The sequence below is a fragment of the Tympanuchus pallidicinctus genome, unplaced genomic scaffold (genome assembly GCF_026119805.1).
Source record: "Tympanuchus pallidicinctus isolate F22 unplaced genomic scaffold, pur_lepc_1.0 scaffold57, whole genome shotgun sequence".
NCBI classification, from domain to species: Eukaryota; Metazoa; Chordata; class Aves; order Galliformes; family Phasianidae; genus Tympanuchus; species Tympanuchus pallidicinctus.
In genome coordinates this window covers 333,099-354,804 of record NW_026294777.1, presented here as the reverse complement: position 1 = coordinate 354,804, position 21,706 = coordinate 333,099, and the positions used below count along the sequence as shown (strand labels likewise).

The window sequence follows — 21,706 nt, the reverse complement described above, 5'->3', positions numbered from 1 at the left end:
ATAGACCCCATAGAGTGACCCGGAGATCCCACAGAGACCCAGAGATCCTACAGATACACGGATGGGCCCCAGCCAGGGGCATGGTGGCACGTCGACCCCAGCTCAGCCAGTCCGTCCACCTTCCCACACATGCAGGTAAGTGTTCTGTGGACCTGGAGCTTCGTCTATTTAGCTCTGATCTCTCCTCATCCTCACTGCTTAACAGCTCTGCTCCTGCTCTCCTCACTCATTCATTTGTACAGGCGAGAACTGTAAGAGGAGAAATAGATGATTCAAGATTCCTGTGTGCTGTGTGCTTGGCAAGGTGCATATTATATTTAGAATTTCAGATCCCTCTCACAGAGATTTCTTTGCAGACAAACCCCAGTCTTTGTTCCTGGGGAGCTCTGCTCTTTCCTATGGGCTTCTTTCAGACTCTCACATTTGGATTCCCTACCCACAAGATTTCTCTTGTGCCTGGGATACCTTGGAGATGGGGTTTGTACCTCTGACTTAAAAAATTCTCTTCAAATTCCATCTCTTTCTTTTAACTTACTTGGAGAAAGTCAGCTCCATTTGCTTCACTACATTTTTTTCGCCAGCTATAAAAATCCAGACTCTTTCCTTATTACCAAGATACCTCGCGTCATCGTTTTTCAGAGCAATCCGAAGGTTTCGGGTCTGGTGCTCTCTCTGTTTCTGCAGTCTGTGCATCACTTGCACTCCTCACCCTCAGCCTTCCTTCGCCTCCATCTCTCCTTAAGGCACTTCCCTCGCTCACACTCTGAGCTTTGTGGCCCTCGGGGACACAATGAGGACAGGAGGAAGGAGCACAAGAAGTTGACATACCCACGGGCACTGACACCAACTCCTGCTGCTTCATCCCAGTCAAAATTGCACACAGGAAGACCACCATCCAACATCACTTGGAAAGAGACCCGCGGGCTCCCAGGCAGCAGTGCAGATGCTGCCCACACCACGAGCCGGCGATGCTCCACAGCAGCTCTGCACGTTGAATGGAGCTGTGTGGCAAGCAAGAGCAGGAGCACGGCCCCTCTGGCACGGGGATGCACTCCCACTGCCCAACATCTCTGCACCACGGTCCCACAAGCGGCCCAGGGACGGAGAGCTGATGGTGTCTGCATGCAGATTCCCATACCTTCCTTCTCAGGGCAGCCAGCAGCCAAAATGAAAACCACCTGCTGATGGTTCTAGACTGCCACAGAGGCCTGTTCCAGCCCCATGGAAAGCACAAAGACATGAATTTCCTGACTCCAATGTCATACCGCTTGGAGCAGAACGCAGGGTATGGAGTTGGAGGTGCTGCTGGAGAGTAGAATGAAGCGATGGGACTGAGAATGAGAACCTGCATCTCCTCTTGGAACATCAGGACGCTACGTGAGAGAGCACCTCGCTATCGGTCATCATAAAGACCTCTGACCCAATGCGCTGTAGGAAATAAACTCAGAACCGACAGAAAGTGAGTTATTCAATGGAAAAACCCATCCTTAAACCCCAGAGAATTTTGGTTCTACAGACAGAAGATATTTAATGAGGCCCTGACTGGAAAGTGAAAAGCTTAAGTTTCTCGGGACCTGAAACTGAGGTGGGTGACCAGACATTCTTCTTCCAAGCCAATAAGCACCGCGGGTCTACAGAGTGTGATCTGGGAAGGAAGCTCTTTCCTAGAGGCACCATTACCGCCTCATTAAAGACAGATCAACGTGCAGCTCGTGGCCTTCTCCCCCAAAGCACGAAAACACGAGCAGGTTGAAGAAATACATCTCCAAAACGTCAGCCCTGGAACTTGTTCCCTCTAAATTTCATTGACAACCCCAATGCGTTTCTTGAGCTGCTCTCAACCGTGTCATAGCCGTCTTCAACCTGCCTCAACAAGAGTCAGACATCTGTCACACAACCCCACCACTTTCCTCAGTTTGTAAGCACAGCTGGAAACATCTGCAAGTTTGGCATGGCCCTCTCCTCCAGCAAAGTGCTACCAGGTCAAAACCTTTCCTAGAATCACCCACGTTGGAAAAGGCCTTCAAGATCAGGTCCAACCATGAGTCAGACCTACGGAGTCCCATCACTAAAGCACGTCCTTCAGTGCCATGTCTACACGTCCTCCAACTACCTCCAGGGACAGAGACTCCACCACCTCCTTGGGCAGCCCATTCCAATCCCTCTGTCAGATCACTCTGTCCAGGAAGGAATTCATCCTCACATCCAGTCTGTACCTCCCCAGCACAACTTGAGACCGTTTCATCGCATCCCATCCCTTTTCACCTGAGAAAAGAGGCCGACCCCCCTCGCCACGACCTCCTTTCAGGAGTGGCAGAGAGTGCTGAGCACTCGGTTCAACCTCATCCCATCGGCCTCAGCCCAACGAAGGCTCCTGCAGAATCATAGAATCACCAAGGTTGGAAAAGACCTCAAAGCTCATCCGGTCCAACCGTTCACCCATTCCCAATAGCTCCCACTAAACCACGTCCCTCAACACAGCATCCAGCCTTTCCTTGAACACCCCCAGGCTCGGTGACTCCACCACCTCCCTGGGCATCCATTCCAGCACCTGACCACCCTTTCTGAACAGTAACACTTCCTCATGTCCAGCCTGAATCTGCCCTGCCGTAGCTTGAAGCCATTCCCTCTGCTCCTATCACAGATGACACGAGAGCAGAGCCGACCCCCAGCTCACTACAGCCTCCCTTCAGGCAGTTATAGAGAGCAATGAGGTCTCCCCTGAGCCTCCTCTTCTCCAGGCTGAACATTCCCAGCTCCTTCAGCCTCTCCTCATCAGCCCTGCGTTCCAGACCCCTCACCAGCTTTGTTGCCCTCCTTTGAACACGTTCCAGGGCCTCAATATCTTTCTTGCAGTGAGGGGCCCAACACTGCTTGTTGGGCTTGTTGACCTTAAAGCCACAGAACACTGCTGGCTTGAAGGTTCAGCTCAACAGTCGCACGCTTTCGCTCCATCACTACAAAAACCTGTACGGAAAGGAGCACTGAATGCTCTCCTCACAACTGCACCCCACCTTCATGGGTCAAGCTGTGCTGCTGGGCACACAGTAAACGAGCTGACACCCCGAGCAACGCGGCTCATCAGATGTATTCATCACAGGCAAACCCTGAGAGGGACAGAAATTTAAAATGGAGGCTTGTGAATTTCTGGGGCTGTTCCGTGCACGCGATGAGAGGCGCCGCCGTCGCAGAGCAGCTCACCTTGCCGCGGGTCGTACTGTCGCATCTGCACCTCCTCGACACATTCTGCTGGGAACCAGCCGGTCCTTCCTTTCACAGTTCCTTCCCAAAAGCCACCTTCGCCAATGCTTAGCACTGCGGGAAGAAACAGAGAGGTGATGAGAACTGGAAAGGGGCCCCGAAAATGGGGAGGGCGGAAGGACACGGAGCAGCGTCACATCGGAGGGAACGCAGAAGGGCTGAGGGCGCAGAGCTCATCGGGAGGCAGGCAGGTGTGCAGGAGCCCCTCGTGGAGCCCTTGGGATGCTCTGTCACCCAGGTCACATAGAGAGAAAGGGCAGACGGTGCCTTTGTGCAGCCACACGACGCAAACACCAAGCAGGGCCGAGCATCCCTCACGTCACCACGGGCTGCTGATAGAAGCAGAGTGGGACAGGGGGACACTGCCCAGGCAACTCCCTTTAAGCCAAGCGTGGGGCATCCTCCAAGGGAGAACACAGCTAATGTGTGCTCCTGGAGACAGGAAGGCAAACCGCATCGATCAGTCTACTCTCATGGTAATTTAGCAGCGCAACGAGATGGGGCAAAGAGCCCTCGGAGCAGAGAAATCACAGCTGTGTGCAGAAACAAGATGTGGAGAAGGAAGGAAATTGGTAATGGTAACAACATGGGTCACTGTGAGAACTGAGGGGTCCTAACAGGCAATGCAATACAAAATAAAATGACACCAAGCACCAGGGTTCTTTGATGTCAGCCAAAGTCGCCCCGTGCATTAAGCCTTGTTTTCACTTCCCCAAAGCTTAAAGGAACAGAAAGGAGGTCTTAAAATGCGCTCTGAAGATCAAATGAATTCAGAGTCAGGGCAGCTGTAACTGAGGATCACCCAGGAGTGTCCTCGTTAAACCAGGGAGCGATCAGCTGGAACTCCTCAGCAACTGCTGACCGAGGAAGGACGCCGCCAGGCTGCTGGGATCCCAGCTGCTGAGGAGCTACAAACCAATGCACCTTCTGTGGTGCACCTGGGCACGAGCGGGGCTGCACGAAAACCACTGCCACCAATGGTATGTTTGACTGATTCAGCACTCAATCAAGTTGAGAAAGAGCATCAAAGAACATCAAGTCCAACGCCAACCCATCCCCGTGTCAGTCTCTAAGTTATCTGCAACCCTTCCTCCCCCTCACCCCCCAGCCTTATGTTATCTGGATCTGCAAGAAAGATCTGCGTTTTCTGGGGTCATTTTTTGGGTCATTTTGCCTCAGACACAACCATGACATTGCTTGTGGCCACAGAGCAAATGGTCATCATCCCCAGAATGCGTGAGCACAGAAAGTAGGTGTAACCCCAGGGAGAAGGAAGGGAGCTGAGCACCACTTCTCCTCCTTCGGGATGTTCACCATCCATACGTCGCACCCAGAGCCCCCAGGCGTCATCCCTGTTCACCCAGCAAATGGCTGAAGTGCACCTCGTGAATCCGTGCACTCCGAGGACAACGATTTGCACCTTCCTGATCAGAAAAGCGGAGAAGGAGAGCAGCCCCAGCTGAAAATAGCAGTGATAAGGCAGCCATGTTTTGGCTGCGCTGCGTGGAGCCAAGGATGTTTTGTGCTGCGCTGCAGTGGTGGGGGGTTGGGGGGCTCTGGGAGGAGACAGCAGCACCACACCGACCCAAAGGGAGCACAGGGGCATCCCGTGCCCTGCAGCACTGTGCTCAGCAGCAAAACCTGGGGTAAGGATGCAGGAAGGGGCAGATGTTCGGAGCGACCCACGGGATGAGCCCTGCACGTGGCTGCACACCCACTGCCCACTGGACGTGGTGAACGAATTGCTGGTGGTGCTTTGATGGCACACGGAGCTTTGGCTTTCCCTAGCAAACCATCCCAGCCCAGGAGTTGCTGTGCTTCCACCTTTCTGGTTCCCTCCCACCTATTGGGGTGACCACAGCTCCCCAACTGCAGGAAACACCGCGAGCTCTGCTGCCACGCGCAGCCTAGAGGAAGCTATTTTAGCTCAACTAAAGCTGCTGCACATGGCCCAAAAGCAATAAGCTTTTGATGCACCCTTTGGAAAGCATTACGGCGTGACATTTGTGCCTGCAATTCATTTCACGTTGAGACAAAAATAATAATCATCATCAAGACTCAGCATCCCATGGTGGCTGCTGTCAGAGGGAAGTGATTCCCTTGGTGTTATCCAAGGAGGGAGTCCTTAAAACCAAGGCTGCCACATACAGAGACCTCCGACTGGCACAGGACACGGGGATTCCTGGGACTTGCTCTGGAGCTCCAAGAGCAGCTGTTGCCACCCCACAGCAATAGGGGACACAAACCCAAGGACAACCTCCAGCTTGACCCACTGAGCCCAATCCTCAAGGTAAAGCGAAGCCTGATGGCGAGCCCATGGTAGATTTGCATTTCCTCACGCTTTTGCTTTATAGCTGCTTCTCCAATACCACGATAAGTCCTTAACCCTGTGGCTTTGACAGCATGAACATCATCTCCATGTTGATCTCAAGTGTCCTCAAGTCAAGCTGAGAGTTAAAAAGAGCCACTTCTCCCAGAAACAGGCAGGTCTCCCAAGACCATCTTACAAGCTGTCCCAATACGTGTGCACTAATCTTGGAGGCTGCTGGGCATCCCCTCCCACCACCACATGCCCAGCAGAAGACAAGGAATCTCCTCTGTCAGAAGAAGGCCCTCTGTCAGGGGCTGAAGCGATGAGGCAACCAGCAACGGCTTGTGAAGGGACTGCCTTGTTGTTCTGCAGTCTGCACTGCAAGCGGTTCATAGAATCACAGGATGCCTTGTGTTGGAATCACAGAATCACAGAACTGTAGGGGTTGGAAGGGACCTCCAGAGATCATCGAGTCCAACTCCCCATGGAAGGGACCCCAAGGCCCCTCCTGCCCACCCCTTCCATGGGCTGGGTGCTCCCCCAGCTCAGCCAGCCCAGGTTCCCATCCACAGCCCTTGGATACCTGCAGGGATGGGGCACCCACAGCCCTGGACAGCAGTGCTGATGAATTAACAGCCGCCCATCAATCTGTTCCAGTTCTCAGCTCTGGCTGATTCTCTGATTTGTTGCTGCGCTGCTTTTAGCTGAACACCTCGGAGGGGGCTGGGCACAGTGCAGGAGGCAGAGCAGAGCCCTGATTGAGCCCCCACACCCTGAAGGAGGTTCTTGCAGTTTGTATTCATTGTACCAGGGGTCACTCGGATATTTCTCTCTGCAGGGACTGGGTCAAGCGTTGCATCCCAAGGCCATAAGGTGACACACAGCCACCCTGCCACGTGTGCCACCTCCAGCTCAGCTGCCCCATCATGTCACAGCGCTGCTGGACCCGTCCCTGTGTCCCCCACTGCCAAATCCAGACACCAGGACCACTCACAAACTGTGCACTCCTCCGTGACAGCCAAAGCAGATCCCCCATAGAAGGGAGCAACACGACCGTCTCCTCCAGGCTTTAATCCTGATGGAAGCAAGGGGGAAAAGAACACCCTGATTCAGCAGCCAAGGAGGAGCTTCCTTTAAGCCTCTCCTCCTTATCCTTCCCGAGATGCTAACGCTCCTCACTCCAAAGGTTGCCATGCTGTCACCATTTGGAACGGACCCAAATCCCACACTGTATTCCCCACTGCTCTTGTCCGTGCATTACAAGTCCGCTAACGCTTCCCAGTGGAAAATTCCCCATCTCATACTTGGTGTTCACAACTTCCCAACTGGTCCCTGGTGGAAGGAAGCTCGTTTTGTTCCTCAAAGCCTTCTGTTCCTGCGCTGTTATGCTTGGCTCTTCACTCGCAGTGCTCCTGTTTTAAGATCTGATATTTCGTGAGGACTGGGAGGACTGAAATTTCAGCTTGTCTGGCGGCAAGCTGAACACAGATTTTAGGGTAACAGCAAACCGAGTCTATTCCAACAGAAGGCAAACTTTAAGCTTCTCCATATTCCACCAGTTGGTCCGTGAGGATGTTACACAAGACAACATGAAAAGCCTTCCCCAAGTCAAGAACAACCTCCCCTTGCTCTGCCCTCACCCTGCAGGCAGGCATCTCTGGCACAGCCCTACTGACTTGGTCAAGCAGGACCTCCTCCTCTCCACAGATCCACCTCCCCACCCCTCCAGGGCTCAGTGCTCCATCAGCTCCTGGGGTGGCAGTGGCAGCTCGAAGCTCCTCGCAGCCCCTCCTCTGCACCTGCAGACACTGCTGGCATCTCCTTTCCTCCAGCCCTCAGGGAATCTCCCTACCACCACCACCACCTTCCAGGGATCACTGAGAGCACTCCTGCAGGGCTGGCAGCCTCCCTCACTGCTCATCAGGCCCCAGTGCACTCACACATTGGCTTTGCCTTAATACGTCCCAGCCAGTCTCTCCACTGCAGGTACAACTGCCTCGCCATGGACTGCCCCACTGGTTCCAGGGGCTGGAGGTCACTGGGGTCTCACCGGTGAGCACAGCACCTCAACCACGCTCCGCTCGTTCACACTCTTCCTCCCATACAAACACATAACTTAAGAGTGGTGGGGAGAGAGCAGAAGCTCTGGGCTGGGGCAGGTGGGTCGGAGAGCTCTGAGGCTGCAGCAGTCCATGATGGGCACAAGGACGGCGCTCGGAACAAGGAGCTCGGGTTCAGCTGCACTTCACAGGGGCCTGGCTTGAAGGAAAAAGTTGTTTACTCTGAAAGTAGTGAGGCGCTGCACAGGTTGCACTGAGAGAGGCTGCTGCCCATCCCTGCAGGCACCCACAGTCAGGGGAGGGGGTTCTGAGCACTGATGGAGCAGAGGGGGTCCCTGCGTATTGCAGGGAGTGGGAACCAGACGGCCTTTGGAGGCCCTTCCAACCCAAACCATCCTATGATCCCATAAAGGTCCCTTCCAACCCAAACCATCCTACGATCCTATGAAAGTCTCTTCCAATCCAAACCATTCTATGACCCCATGAAGGTCCCTTCCAATCCAAACCACTATGTGGTTGTATGAAGGTCCCTTCCAGCCAAAACCATTCTATGATCCTATGAAGGTCCCTTCCAACCCAAGCCATTCTATGATCCCATAAAGATCCAACCCAAACCATTCTATGATCCCATCAAGGTCCCTTCCAACCCAAACCATTCTATGATCCCATCAAGGTCCTTTCCAACCCAAGCCATTCTACGATCCCAGAAAGGTCCTTTCCATCCCAAACCATTCTATGATCCCATAAAGATCCAACCCAAGCCATTCTATGATCCCAAAAAGGTCCTTTCCAACCCAAGCCATTCGATGATCCCATAAAGGTCCCTTCCAACCCCAACCATTCTATGATCCCATGAGGGTCCTTTCCAAACCAAGCCATTCTATGATCCCATAAAGGTCCTTTCCAACCCAAAACATTTTAAGATCCCATAAAGATCCAACCCAAGCCATTCTATGATCCCATAAAGGTCCCTTCCAACCCAAACCATTCTATGATCCCATCAAGGTCCTTTCCAACCCAAACCATTCCATGACTCTCTGAAACATGGATGCCATCTCCACCATTCCGTCCCAGCACTCAGAAGCCTGCCTCATTTTCTTCTTCAAAATCCCATCCTTCTGGTGCCACCTCTCTCCTCCATCCAGCAGCCCCATGCAGAGCAGGAGACACCTTTGTTACACGGCTGCTGCTGATGGAGAGGAGGCACAATGCTCCTCTGTGGCCCACAAATTGCAGCTGCAAGCTGGGCACCGCCTCCAGCTCTGAAGGTCAGCAGTAATTGGAACGGCTATAAACATGGTAATGAGGAACACGCGCCGCACCGGGATGCGCACGACAAATACTTCAACAGGCTTGGAAGAAATTAGCAAACCAGACGACATTAAGGGAATAAAACCTTTAGGAAAGGAAGTCATAACCAATGCACAGCGAGTCGCAGCTCCTGCCAGGTCTCAGCGCCTCCAGCTGCTGCTGTGCCCTATTGCTGTGCCCTATTGCTGTGCCCTACTGCTGTGCCCTGCTGCTGTGCCCTATTGCTGTGCCCTATTGCTGTGCCTTATTGCTGTGTTCTATTGCTGTGTTCTATTGCTGTGCCCTATTGCTGTGCCCTATTGCTGTGCCTTATTGCTGTGTTCTATTGCTGTGCCCTATTGCTGTGCCCTATTGCTGTGCCTTATTGCTGTGTTCTATTGCTGTGTTCTATTGCTGTGCCCTATTGCTGTGTCCTATTGCTGTGCCCTATTGCTGTGTCCTATTGCTGTGCCTTATTGCTGTGTTCTATTGCTGTGTTCTATTGCTGTGCCTTATTGCTGTGCCCTATTGCTGTGCCCTATTGCTGTGTTCTATTGCTGTGCCCTATTGCTGTGCCCTATTGCTGTGCCCTATTGCTGTGCCCTATTGCTGAGCCCTACTGCTGTGCCCTGCTGCTGTGCCCTATTGCTGTGCCCTATTGCTGTGCCCTATTGCTGTGCCCTACTGCTGTGCCCTACTGCTGTGCCCTGCTGCTGTGCCCTATTGCTGTGCCCTATTGCTGTGCCCTATTGCTGTGCCCTATTGGTGCCCTGCTGCTGTGCCCTATTGCTGTGCCCTACTGCTGTGCCCTATTGCTATGCCCTGCTGCTGTGCCCTATTGCTGTGCCCCATTGCTGTGCCCTATTGCTGTGCCCTGCTGCTGTGCCCTATTGCTGTGCCCTATTGCTGTGCCCTATTGCTGTGCTCTGCTGCTGTGCCCTGCTGCTGTGCCCTATTGCTGTGCCCTACTGCTGTGCCCTATTGCTGTGCTCTGCTGCTGTGCCCTATTGCTGTGCCCTATTGCTGTGCCCTATTGCTGTGCCCTGCTGCTGTGCCCTATTGCTGTGCTCTGCTGCTGTGCCCTATTGCTGTGCCCTGCTGCTGTGCCCTATTGCTGTGCCCTATTGCTGTGCCCTATTGCTGTGCTCTGCTGCTGTGCCCTGCTGCTGTGCCCTATTGCTGTGCCCTATTGCTGTGCCCTATTGCTGTGCCCTGCTGCTGTGCCCTACTACTGTGCCCTATTGCTGTGCCCTATTGCTGTGCCCTACTGCTGTGCCCTACTGCTGTGCCCTATTGCTGTGCCCTATTGCTGTGCCCTGCTGCTGTGCCCTATTGCTGTGCTCTGCTGCTGTGCCCTATTGCTGTGCCCTGCTGCTGTGCCCTACTGCTGTGCCCTACTGCTGCGCCCTATTGCTGTGCCCTATTGCTGTGCCTTATTGCTGTGCCCTATTTCTGTGCCCTATTGCTGTGCCCTATTGCTGTGCCCTGCTGCTGTGCCCTATTGCTGTGCCCTATTGCTGTGCCCTATTTCTGTGCCCTATTGCTGTGCCCTATTGCTGTGCCCTATTGCTGTGCCCTATTGGTGCCCTGCTGCTGTGCCCTATTGCTGTGCCCTATTGCTGTGCCCTATTGCTGTGCCCTACTGCTGTGCCCTATTGCTGTGCCCTGCTGCTGTGCCCTACTGCTGTGCCCTATTGCTCTGCCCTATTGCTGTGCCCTATTGCTGTGCCCTGCTGCTGTGCCCTATTGCTGTGCCCTATTGCTGTGTCCTATTGCTGTGCTCTATTGCTGTGCCTTATTGCTGTGTTCTACTGCTGTGCCCTATTGCTGTGCTCTATTGCTGTGCCCTATTGCTGTGCCCTATTGCTGTGCCCTATTGCTGTGCCCTATTGCTGTGCTCTATTGCTGTGCCCTATTGCTGTGCCCTATTGCTGTGTCCTATTGCTGTGCCCTATTGCTGTGTTCTATTGCTGTGCCCTATTGCTGTGCCCTACTGCTGTGCCCTATTGCTGTTTTCTATTGCTGTGCCCTATTGCTGTGCCCTACTGCTGTGCCCTATTGCTGTGCCCTATTGCTGTGCCCTATTGCTGTGCCCTATTGCTGTGCCCTATTGGTGCCCTATTGCTGTGCCCTATTGGTGCCCTGCTGCTGTGCCCTATTGCTGTGCCCTATTGCTGTGCCCTATTGCTGTGCCCTGCTGCTGTGCCCTATTGCTGTGCCCTATTGCTGTGCCCTATTGCTGTGCCCTGCTGCTGTGCCCTATTGCTGTGCCCTATTGCTGTGCCCTATTGCTGTGCCCTATTGGTGCCCTATTGCTGTGCCCTATTGCTGTGCCCTATTGCTGTGCCCTATTGCTGTGCCCTATTGGTGCCCTATTGCTGTGCCCTATTGGTGCCCTGCTGCTGTGCCCTACTGCTGTGCCCTATTGCTGTGCCCTATTGCTGTGCCCTATTGCTGTGCCTGCTGCTGTGCCCTATTGGTGCCCTATTGGTGCCCTATTGCTGTGCCCTATTGCTGTGCCCTACTGCTGCTCGCCCCGTGCCTGCATGGCCCCCCAGCTCTGCAGTTTGCCTGTGCACATCCCCAGGACTGCTCAGAGCCTGGCAGGAAGCTGCCCAGAGGCTGCAGCCGGATCTGCTTGGCTTCCTGACAGCCACCCCTGGGAGCTCCACTGCCCGATCCCCCTCTGCTTCCCCTCCACATGCAGACATCGCTGCCTTTCCCCTAAGGCAGAAATCCGCCTTCCATCTGTTGTGCCATGAACCCGATGCTGCCTGTCCTCACCTCGCATCCCTGCTCATCTCCAAAGGCATCCTTCAGAGCTCTGCACGCTGCGCTGTGTCTGCACACCTCTCCCTAGGACAACTTCTGCAGGGTCTTCTGGAAAATGCCCTGGAATGGCCCCTATGGATGACAAGGCACAAGGCCTGACCAAGGATTATTTCCTCTGCGTTTATTCCACTCTTCCCAATTGCATTACACCTTTGTGAGATAAGTTTAAGCAGCTCAGCAAAGGCAGCTCTTTAAGAGCATCTCCCCGCACCCCAGATTTGCACCGTCGGCAGCTGCACTGCCCGACTGCACAGCAGACCTGCAGCTCCATGCTCTGCACATCCCGTTGGGCACCACAAGGCAGGATTCCAACCTGAAGGAGCACAAATGCTCCCAGGCTACACCTTCCACGTGGGCCACCAACGTCACAGGAATGCCAACCTCTCAATTCACTTTGCACCCAGCACCTCTATGCTTCTCTTTAACTTGTTTCCCTTTGTTTCCTAAGTTCCAAGAAAAACAAACAAACAGACACACACAAAACCACACCAGAACAACGCGGTGATGATGGGTTTCCTTCTGCATCCCATCTGTGCACAAGGAGTTTACCTGGTGTAGGGAACCTGCTTTGCCAGGGGGCTTGGACTCGATGATCTCTGGAGGTCCCTTCCAACCCCTACAATTCTGTGATACCCAGGAGCCCCAGGCTCTCAGATCCAGATTTGCATCCCTTTGGTTTGCTGTTGTTTCCACCTCGCACCAGAGCTCTTTGTCTGTTCGTGAGGTTGGGGTCCAGACAGCAGCGAGCAGCACCTTCCTCTGTGCTCTGCCTCCCCAGGCATCGCGCTGCTGACATCCCCTGTCTGCTGTGTCAGTGTGGGGACCCCCCCAGTGCACACAGTCACCACCAGTTCCCAGCCTTTGCTCGGGGAAGGGACAACCCATGGTGTGCTGCAGGGACGGGATCTCAGGATGAACTTCTGGACAGGAAGGGCTGTGAAGCACCGGGAGAGGCTGCGCAGGGAGGTGGTTGAGTCCCCATCCCTGGATGTGTTTCAAAAGCATCTGGATGCGGTGCTCAAGGACACGATTCAGCGGAGGGCTGTTGGAGTTGGGCTGGGATGGTTGGGTTGGGGTTGGACTCGATGATCTTTAAGGTCTTTTCCAACCTGAGCAATTCTATCATTCCGTGATTCTGTGGGATGGGTGCTGGCCCGCTGACCTCTGGGTTGATGGCAAACTATCAGAAATGTTTTCACAGAATCATGGCATCACAGAGCGGTGTGGATCAGAAGGGACTTTCATACAATCAGAGTGGTTTGGGTTGGAAGGGCCTCCAAAGGCCGTCTGGTTCCCACTCCCTGCAATAAGCAGGGACCCCCTCAGCTCCATCAGTGCTCAGAACCCCCTCCCCTGACTTTGGATTTGGAAGAAGGGACCTTCATGGGGTCATAGAACGGTTTGGGTTGGAAGAGACTTTCATAGGATCATAGAATGGCTTGGGTTGGAAGGGACCTTTATGGGATCATAGAATGGTTTGGGTTGGAGGGGACCTTCATAGGATCATAGGATGGTTTGGGTTGGAAGGGCCTCCAAAGGCCGTCTGGTTCCCACTCCCTGCAATAAGCAGGGACCCCCACAGCTCCATCAGTGCTCACAGCTCCATCCCCTGCCCGTGGGTGCCTGCAGGGATGGGCAGCAGCACCTCTCTGTGCAAGCTGTGCAGCGCCTCACCGCCCTCAGCATGAAGACCTGCTCCTTACACCCAGCCTCAGTCTCCCTCTGTCAGTTAGCAACCACCTCCCCTCGTCCTGTCACACAGACCCCACTAAAGAGTCCATTCCCTCCTTTCCACAGCCCCTTCAGATACAGAAGGCTGTTGTGAGCTCTCCCTACAGCCTTCCTTTCTCCACCTGCACAGCCCCAGCTCTCACCCTATCCTCGCAGGAGAGCTGTTCCATCCCTAAGACCCTCTTGGTGGCCCTCCTCTGCACACAATGCAATGCCTCCATGTCCCCTCCTGTGCTGAGCGCTCCCCATCTGGGCGCAGTGCTCCAGGCGAGGTGTCCCAGCACAGAGCAGAGGTGCAGATCCCCTCCTGCTGGCTGCGCTGCTCTGGATGCCCCCAGGGTGCAGTTGGCTCTCTGTGCTTTGAGGGCACAGCGCTGCTTCGTGCTGCTGCTCCCCACCAGCACCCCCAGGACCTTTTTGGCAGGGCTGGCCTCCATCCTTCCACCCCCAGCTGCTATTTTTCTAAGGCCGACGGAGAGGAGAGCAGGGAAGGTGCCTCGAGAGCTCTCCTCCGATGCTGATGGGGTCACAGCCTCCCGTGGCAGCCATCCAAGGTCGCAGCCACCCCAGGGACCTCTCAACACCGACAGCAGCTTTTGCAGCACGGCCTGTTAATTTACGACCCCTGTTCCTGGATGGAGATGCAAGATGGATGTGGAACAGAGCTGCTGCCCGGCTCCGCGCGCACGGCAGCCCTGGTGTCGGGAGGTCCCACGGCACCTCTCCATTTGTCATCTCAGTGCTAATGGCACGGGATCACAAATTCAGAACATACTGCGGCTGCCATCTACCCCAGCACATTAAAATCCATCAAGTGTGTGTGAGCACTGCACGCAGCCACAGCCCTGCAAGGCCTCTGGTAGAGGGAGAAGATGAAAGGAGTCCAGCATGCGAGCACAGCGTTACAGCTGGGTTCTGCTGCCAGGGACAAGTTAATGCACAGAGCTCAGAGGACAGAAGGAGAGCCCTGCAGGCTCTGCCTCACAACCTGCAGCACCCTCCATTGGTTTTTAAGAGGCCCCTCACACCAGCCCCTGCCCACAGCCCTGCATCCCACCCCGGCTGCATTGCTGCAGTCTCATTCCACTCAGCCCTACCCCATCACAGCCGGTCCATAGAAAACCCACTGCAAGCAAAAGCAAACTCCAGAAGGCTGCAAAATGAGAAAAAGTGGAGCAGGTGACCCAATCTGACTCCACGCCTGGATGCACAACGCACCACAGAAACAACACCTTTACATCACGTTCTTCTAATCCAAGATGAACCCAAGAGGAAATCGGTGCTTCTGTCCTTCCCAGGGGGTTTTACCCTCAAACAGCTTCCCAGCAGACATCCCCAGACATCCCCAGACATCCCCAGACATCCCCACGCACTGCTTGAGGACACTGGGAGAGGACACGGCCTTGCAATGACTCTTCTCCATCATTTTCCCTCCTGAGCCACTGCTTGTACCACAGAGCCAGAAACAGGGCGGCTGCCAGCACTACACCAACAGCACGGCTTTGCTCAGCATCAGCTCCAAATGACAGATCCTGAGCTCTCAAACTGCCATCAGCAACTGACCCATTTTTCGGACGCAAACAGCAGCACTGTGCTGCGACCTTCAGTCCGTTTCAGAGCTCATCAGGTTCTGCATTTCTTGCTATTATCGCTTTCCCACGGTAGGAAAGATTTCTCTGTTCATTTGCCAGGGACTGCCCTGAGCTGCAGCCCAAGCTGGAGGCCAGCAGCCTGCCTGATGCTTCACGCAGCTCTGAGTCCTTCACCTGAGCCCCGTTAGCTCCCAGCTCAATCACCTGAGCGCTGCTCAGGGCCGTGCCCACAGCCCACTGAGCTGGAACACACTGCAGGATGCATCTTCTCAGATGCACAATTATGGCACATCCGAGTGCCAGGATGGCAGCAATGTCCTCCTCCAGAAGGAGTCTGGAAGCCGTGCTCTGTGCTCTGTGCTCTGTGCAGAGGTTTGGGAGCAACAGAGCTGGGAAGCTGCAGCCTCCAGCATCTGCACAACCAGGCCATCGCCCTCCCAATCCCATGGGGGTTCTCAAACCCCATCACCTGATGAAGCTCACAGACCCCGAAGGGTCAGGCCAGAGAATGAACACTTCAGAGTCAGTGAGCCTGACTGCATTCAATCTATGGATCAGACATCGCAGGTTCCCTTCGTCACAGCAGACTTCATTTGGCTTTACTGATAAAACAGAGGAGGTGCACGAGCTGGGAGCTACTGTAAAAGGTTTGGGAAAGGAGCAGAGAGTCCTGGGCACCCCAGCACACCAGGGATGATGCTGTGCTCACCCTCACGGCCTTCGTGGGACACGTCCCACAGATGCTTTCCATCTGGTTACACAGAGCAAGTTGTCACCAGGCCCCACTGAAGCATCCCCAGGTGCAACACTCATCAAAGAACACAGAACAGAACCATAGAACCACAGAATGGCCTGGGTTGCAAAGGAGCACAGTGAGCATCAGCTCCAAGCCCCTGCTGTGTGCAGGTCGCCAACCAGCAGCCCAGGCTGCCCAGAGCCACATCCAGCCTGGCCTCCAATGCCTGCAGGGCTGGGGCATCCACAGCCTCCTTGGGCAACCTGTGCCAGTGCCTCACCGCCCTCTGCATGAAAAACTTCCTCCTCACATCCAACCCAAACCTCCCCTGTCTCACTTTCAAGCCATTCCCCTCATCCTATCACCATCCACCGTCACACACAGCCGTTCCCCTCCTGTTTATCTGCTCCCTTCAAGCACTGAAGGCCACCATGAGGTCTCCCCACAGCCTTCTCTTCTCCAAGCTCGACAAGCCCAGTTCCCTCAACCTTTCCTCATAAACAAGGGGATTTTTCCTGCTCAAAGGCTACACGACATATTATAATAAAGCAGGTTGCTCGAATCTGAGTCAGAGTCAGCAGTGCTCTCTGTGATCAGAGCCATTCATCCCAGGAACCAACAGAGATCTGAACCAAAAACCCAGCAAAGAAAAGAGCAGAGCTGAACCAGCATCAGCACCAAGCAGCAGCAGCAGCAGCAATTCGGCACGCAGATCATGGGCTCCCAAATTTGGATGATAGGATGGAAGGGGATGGGCTCAGGGTGCAACGGGGAGGGTTGGAATTGGGAACAACCTGTGCTGCAAAGAGCCGTCAGCACTGCACAGCTGCCCAGGGCAGCGGGGAGCCCCCATCCCTGGGGGTGTTTGGTGACCACAGGGATGTGGCACTGGGGGAGGTGGGCAGTGGGATGGGTTGGGGTTGGACTGGATGAGCTCAGAGCTCTTTTCCAACTGGAATGATTCTGTGATTCTGTGAAAGTAAAGGGACAAAACGGCCCCAGAACTGACGCTGTCTCTGGGGATGAGGTACGTGGACCCTCCTTCTGTGCAGCACGAGATCGAGAAAACAGACGTGACTTTTGGTGCCTATTTTGCTGTCATGATACTTTAGATGACCTTTAAAACAGAGAAAAGCAAGTAGGAAGGAAAACATTCATCACCACATCAGAAAGGAAAGAAGGGGGAGTGGTGCATTCCCTCATTGTTCCTGAAAACACTCAGGGCAGAACTTGATTTTACTTCTCTGAGTAAGGCTGAAGCATCCCTCTGCAGAGGGGCCACCCCAGAGCCTACCAGCAATGGGGCACAGAGGGTCCAAGAGAGATGTGAGGTAGCACAGAACTCAAACACAGCAGTGGGGGAGATCATTATGGGATGAACTGGGATGTGACCTGAAGAGGGAGCGTAGAGGAGGAACTGGCTCAGCAGAGAGAATGCAGAGCCCACCTTCTCCCACACCATCTGCCTCTGGCTCTGCTGCGCCTTCCCTGGCACCTTCAGGTGCAAGCAGCTAAAAGCAATTAAGCGCAAGGTCTGGGGACTTGAGAAATGTCCAGGAGCAGATGGGATCCACCTGAGTGCCCGATGGCAAGGGCAAAACCTGGACAGAAGATATGGAGCAGAACAGCCCTGCCCAGTCCTGCAGCACGACACGCGGCCCACCAGAAGACCAGCCATGGGCTGAGCACCTCCCTCCCCTGGGCCATCCCTGCTCTGTTTCAGTGTCACGTTCACCAGCCCAGAGCTTCCCTGCAGCTACAGCCCAGATTTTGCCCTCGGCTCACAGCTGCAGGAGCTCAGAGCCCAGCAGAGCTGCAGTCATGCAGAAATGCATCCCATTTTGCAGCTTCCTCCGTGCCACAGCTCTGCTCCTCACCTGCAGCGACCCGGGCAGACACGGCCACCTCTCCCCACCTACTGCTTTTTGCTCGAGGTTCCTTAAGGCAGGAGCTACTTCTGCAGTGAGTCTCCATGCAGCACAACACGAGGGCTGTGCACGGGAGGCTGTGAGTGCAGCTGCAGCGGATGCTGCATGTGAGCAGCTCGTGAGCAGGCTCACAGCTCTGCCACGCGCGTTTCTGCTCCGAGCTGTTCCAGCCCTTCAGCCTCCAGCTGCTAAGCTGATTTTTATAATCATCTTGCTTTTAATACAATCATTATACAGTCATTATGCCTTTAATTAAGCATTTATTGTAAAAAATAGTGCCAATCAAAGTCAGCAGGTTGGAATAGGAAAGGAAGGGAATTAATGCATTCCCAAAATGTTAATGAGGAACTTTTCAGCCTGAATAGAGCTTCAGCATCCGGTATCCAATGAGCAGATTCCAAACGTGATATGTAAAGCTTGAGCAGCTCAGCCCTGACCCAGATGATCCGAGCTGGAAGGGGACCAAGGCAGTTCTCCGATGCCCACACTGCTCCTCCTGCTCTCCCACCAACCCAGCCACGCTCAGCAGCAGGACTGCAACCCTGAGGGGCCCAAACTGACCTCGTGCCACAGACCCTCACAAGGGAGGAAGGCCACAGTCTGAGCCCTTTGGGTTTCAGAGCTCCGCTCCCAGCAGTCGCTGCTTGCAGAGCAGGAGGTCCCCACAGGGACATCTCAGGGTCACGGGGCTCAGACCTTTCCTGGAACCCCTCATGAATCACCATGCAAGGCACCGCGTGCAGCGTCCCAGTGTGCAAACCTCCAGCATCTGCCCTACTGACCACTGCTATCTGCACAGCGCAGCTCCCTGGTGCTCAGGGCAGCCTCAGCAGGGCACCAGCAGTGGGGCTCGCTGCTGAATCCTCCCATTCACACGCAGAGGCTCCTCCAGCTCCTGCTACAGGCAAAGGTGTAGGAGAAGCTGAGCCAACGTGTGTGGCCACACTCCTCACCGAGCACTGCAAGAGCACTAACGGGAGCAACAGATATGAGAGACAGTAAAATCAACTCTCGGTGACTTCAGCAGAGATGGAGGGAGTGTTCCTTCCACACATGGGCAGGCAGTGTGCACCCAGCAGCTCAGGCACCCCCAGCCCTGCTGCAGAATCACAGGATGACAGAATGGTTTGGGTTGGAAGGGACCTCAAGGATCACAAAGCTGCAGCCCTGCAGCCACACGCAGGGCCACCAACCTCCGCATTGCACAGCAGCCCAGGCTGCCCAGGGCCCCATCCAACCTGGCCTCCAACACCTCCAGGGATGGACGGGGCATCACAGCCTCTCTGGGCAGCTGTTCCAGCCCCTCCCCGCTCTCACAGCACACAACTTCCCCCTGACATCCAACCTCCAGCTGCCCTCCCTCAGCTTCCAGCCGTTTCCCCTCATCCTGCTGCCATCTCCCCTTGCCAGGAGTTGACTCCCCTCCTGTCTGCAGGCTCCCTTCAGCTCCTGCAGCTGCACTCAGCTCACCCCCAGCTTCTCTTCTCCATGCTGAACAGCCCAGCTCCCTCAGGCTGTTGGCAGGGCGGTGCTGCAGCCCCTGCTCATCTTTGTGGCTGCTCTGCACCCTCTCCAACAGCTCCCTGTCTGTCTTGTATTTGGACCCCCAGCCCTGGACGCAGTGCTGCAGATGGAGCCTCACAAGGGCAGAGCAGAGGGGGACAATCACCTCCCTGTCCCTGCTGCCACCCCTCTGCTGATGGAGCCCAGGACACCACTGCCCTTCCAAGCTGCAGGCGCACACTGCTGGCTCACGTTCTGTTTTTCACCCATCAGGACCCCCAGGTCCTTCTCTGCAGGGCTGCTCTCAAGCTCTGCTCCTCTCAATCTGTGCATGCACCTGGGATTCCCCCAACCCAAATCCCAAACCTTGCGCTTTGCTGCGCTGAACCTCATTCTGTTCACACAGGCCCACCTCCCAAGTTTGAGGAGATCCCTCTGGACGGCTTCACTTCACTTTCTTACAACGTGTCACATTCACCACTCAGCCTGGTGTCCCCAGAAGAGCGCTGGGCACACGGTGCCATCACAAAGGTGGGCCACGAGCTCCCCAGCCTGTGCTCCCCACAGCACCCCAACACAGGCGCTCACAGGAGAAGGGCAAACCCTAAGAGAAAGGGCAGACTGAATAAAAGCAGGTCAGGAAAAGCAGTCCTAGGAACTGAAGGGTTGAACTGATGGAACCTTAAGGCTCCTTGCAACTATTCTGTGATCCTATGAAGCACAGCCAGCATTAACAACCCCACTGCAGCCCTCCCCAGCAGCACCAGCTCATTCCTTCCCCTTTCCCAAAGACCGCTGGTGCTGCAGCACCCCTCCAGCTTGCCTCCTTCCCTCCCCTGCATCTCCAGAGAAATTCCTCCACCCCAAAAGATGCCACCAAGACTGATCCACTGATACACCTCTCCCATCACCGTGGGCCCCGTGCTGGCTCTGACACCTCTTGTTTATGCGCTCGGCGCCCTTCCACTGCAACCTGGCACAACACACATGATGGCAAACCCTCTGGGACTTCAGCTGCTGCACACCTGGATCAGATTCACACAGCTGCACCCCGGCCCCTGCGTGCCTTGCCAGGGAAGGCAAAAGAGCAGCCCAGGTTCCAAACCCTCCGGCATTCTGAACATGCCCCCATACAAAGCTGTTTGGATCCAAAAACCTCTTGCTTCCAAGCTCCTCACCTCACATAAAAGAGATCCACTCCGTTCCACCCATCCCATTCCTGCTCTGTGCTCATCAACGCCTGCTTCATGACACGTGAAGGCTTTTGGGAACCCATGGGTGCACACTTCAGCACGTAACTCCTGCTGCAGGTTGCAGGCACGCAGGCAACAAAGTCATGCAACAAAGGCAGCACAGGGTGCACCCAGTGCTCTCTGTGCCCAAAGTCACCGTCAGGCTTAGAAAAGACCTCTGAAATCACTCAGTTCGACCCCAACCCATCCCCACCATGGCCCCAAATGCCATGGTTTTGAAGCACCTCCAAGGACACGGGCACCCCAACCTCCTCTAGTGCTTTCGGTGCCCAAAATGTGAACACGTGCCCAAGAGGTGGATTTTGGGGAGCTGTGATGTGCTGGGAGCTGCAGATGTGAGCACAGAGGGGCAGCAGGTGGGCTCAGAGCCCACGTTGAAAGCAGCACCCGGGGTCTGCCTGAGTCCCAGCAGCACGGGGAGAACAAGGCAGGGTGCTGGATGAGCTCGGGGGACCCTTCCAACCCTGACTGCTCTGCAGCCTGCAGAAACAAAGCAAAAAGTGTCTGAGGATGAACTGAGGGCTGCAGATGTGTCTACCTCAGAAGGAGCAAGCGGAGACTGGCTGTGCTAGCAGGCGGGGAGCAGGTTGGGGAGCGGGTCCAGGGCTCCATGGACTGAAATTGCCCAGAGATATGGGCCCTCAGCAGCTGGGGGCACAGCGCTGCACTGTATGGGGTGCTGGCGAGGACGTGGGGAACAGCATTAAAATAGAGGAGATGGAGGTCAGACAGGGAGGAAAATCCTTCACAGAGGTGGTGAGAGAAGCACTGGCACTGCTGCCCAGAGCTGTGGGTGCCCCCCATCCCTGCAGGTGTCCGTGGCCATGGATGGGACCCTGGGCAGCCTGGGCTGGGGGGCACACAGCCCACAAAGGGATGGGGCTGGGGGTGATGAGGGGTGTCCCTTCAACCCAGCTGTTCTGTGCTTCTGTCATCTTTAAGGACCCTTCCGACCCAGCTGTTCTGTGATTCTGTCATCTTTAAGGACCCTTCCGACCCAGCTGCTCTGTGCTTCTGTCATCTTTAAGGACCCTTCCGACCCAGCTGTTCTGTGCTTCTGTCATCTTTAAGGACCCTTCCAACCCAGCTGTTCTGTGCTTCTGTCATCTTTAAGGACCCTTCCGACCCAGCTGTTCTGTGCTTCTGTCATCTTTAAGGACCCTTCCGACCCAGCTGTTCTGTGATTCTCTTATCTTTAAGGTCCCTGCC

General features: G+C 55.0%; 1 protein-coding gene across 1 annotated transcript in view; it reads right to left on the bottom strand.

Moving 5' to 3' along the window:
• Positions 1-21,706, bottom strand: part of SHANK3 (SH3 and multiple ankyrin repeat domains 3) — a 279,947-nt gene that overhangs the window by 90,066 nt on the left and 168,175 nt on the right. The window contains exon 13 of the mRNA XM_052705382.1: positions 3,202-3,315. Coding sequence (XP_052561342.1) covers positions 3,202-3,315 — 114 coding nt within the window. The remainder of the gene's footprint in view (positions 1-3,201; positions 3,316-21,706) is intronic.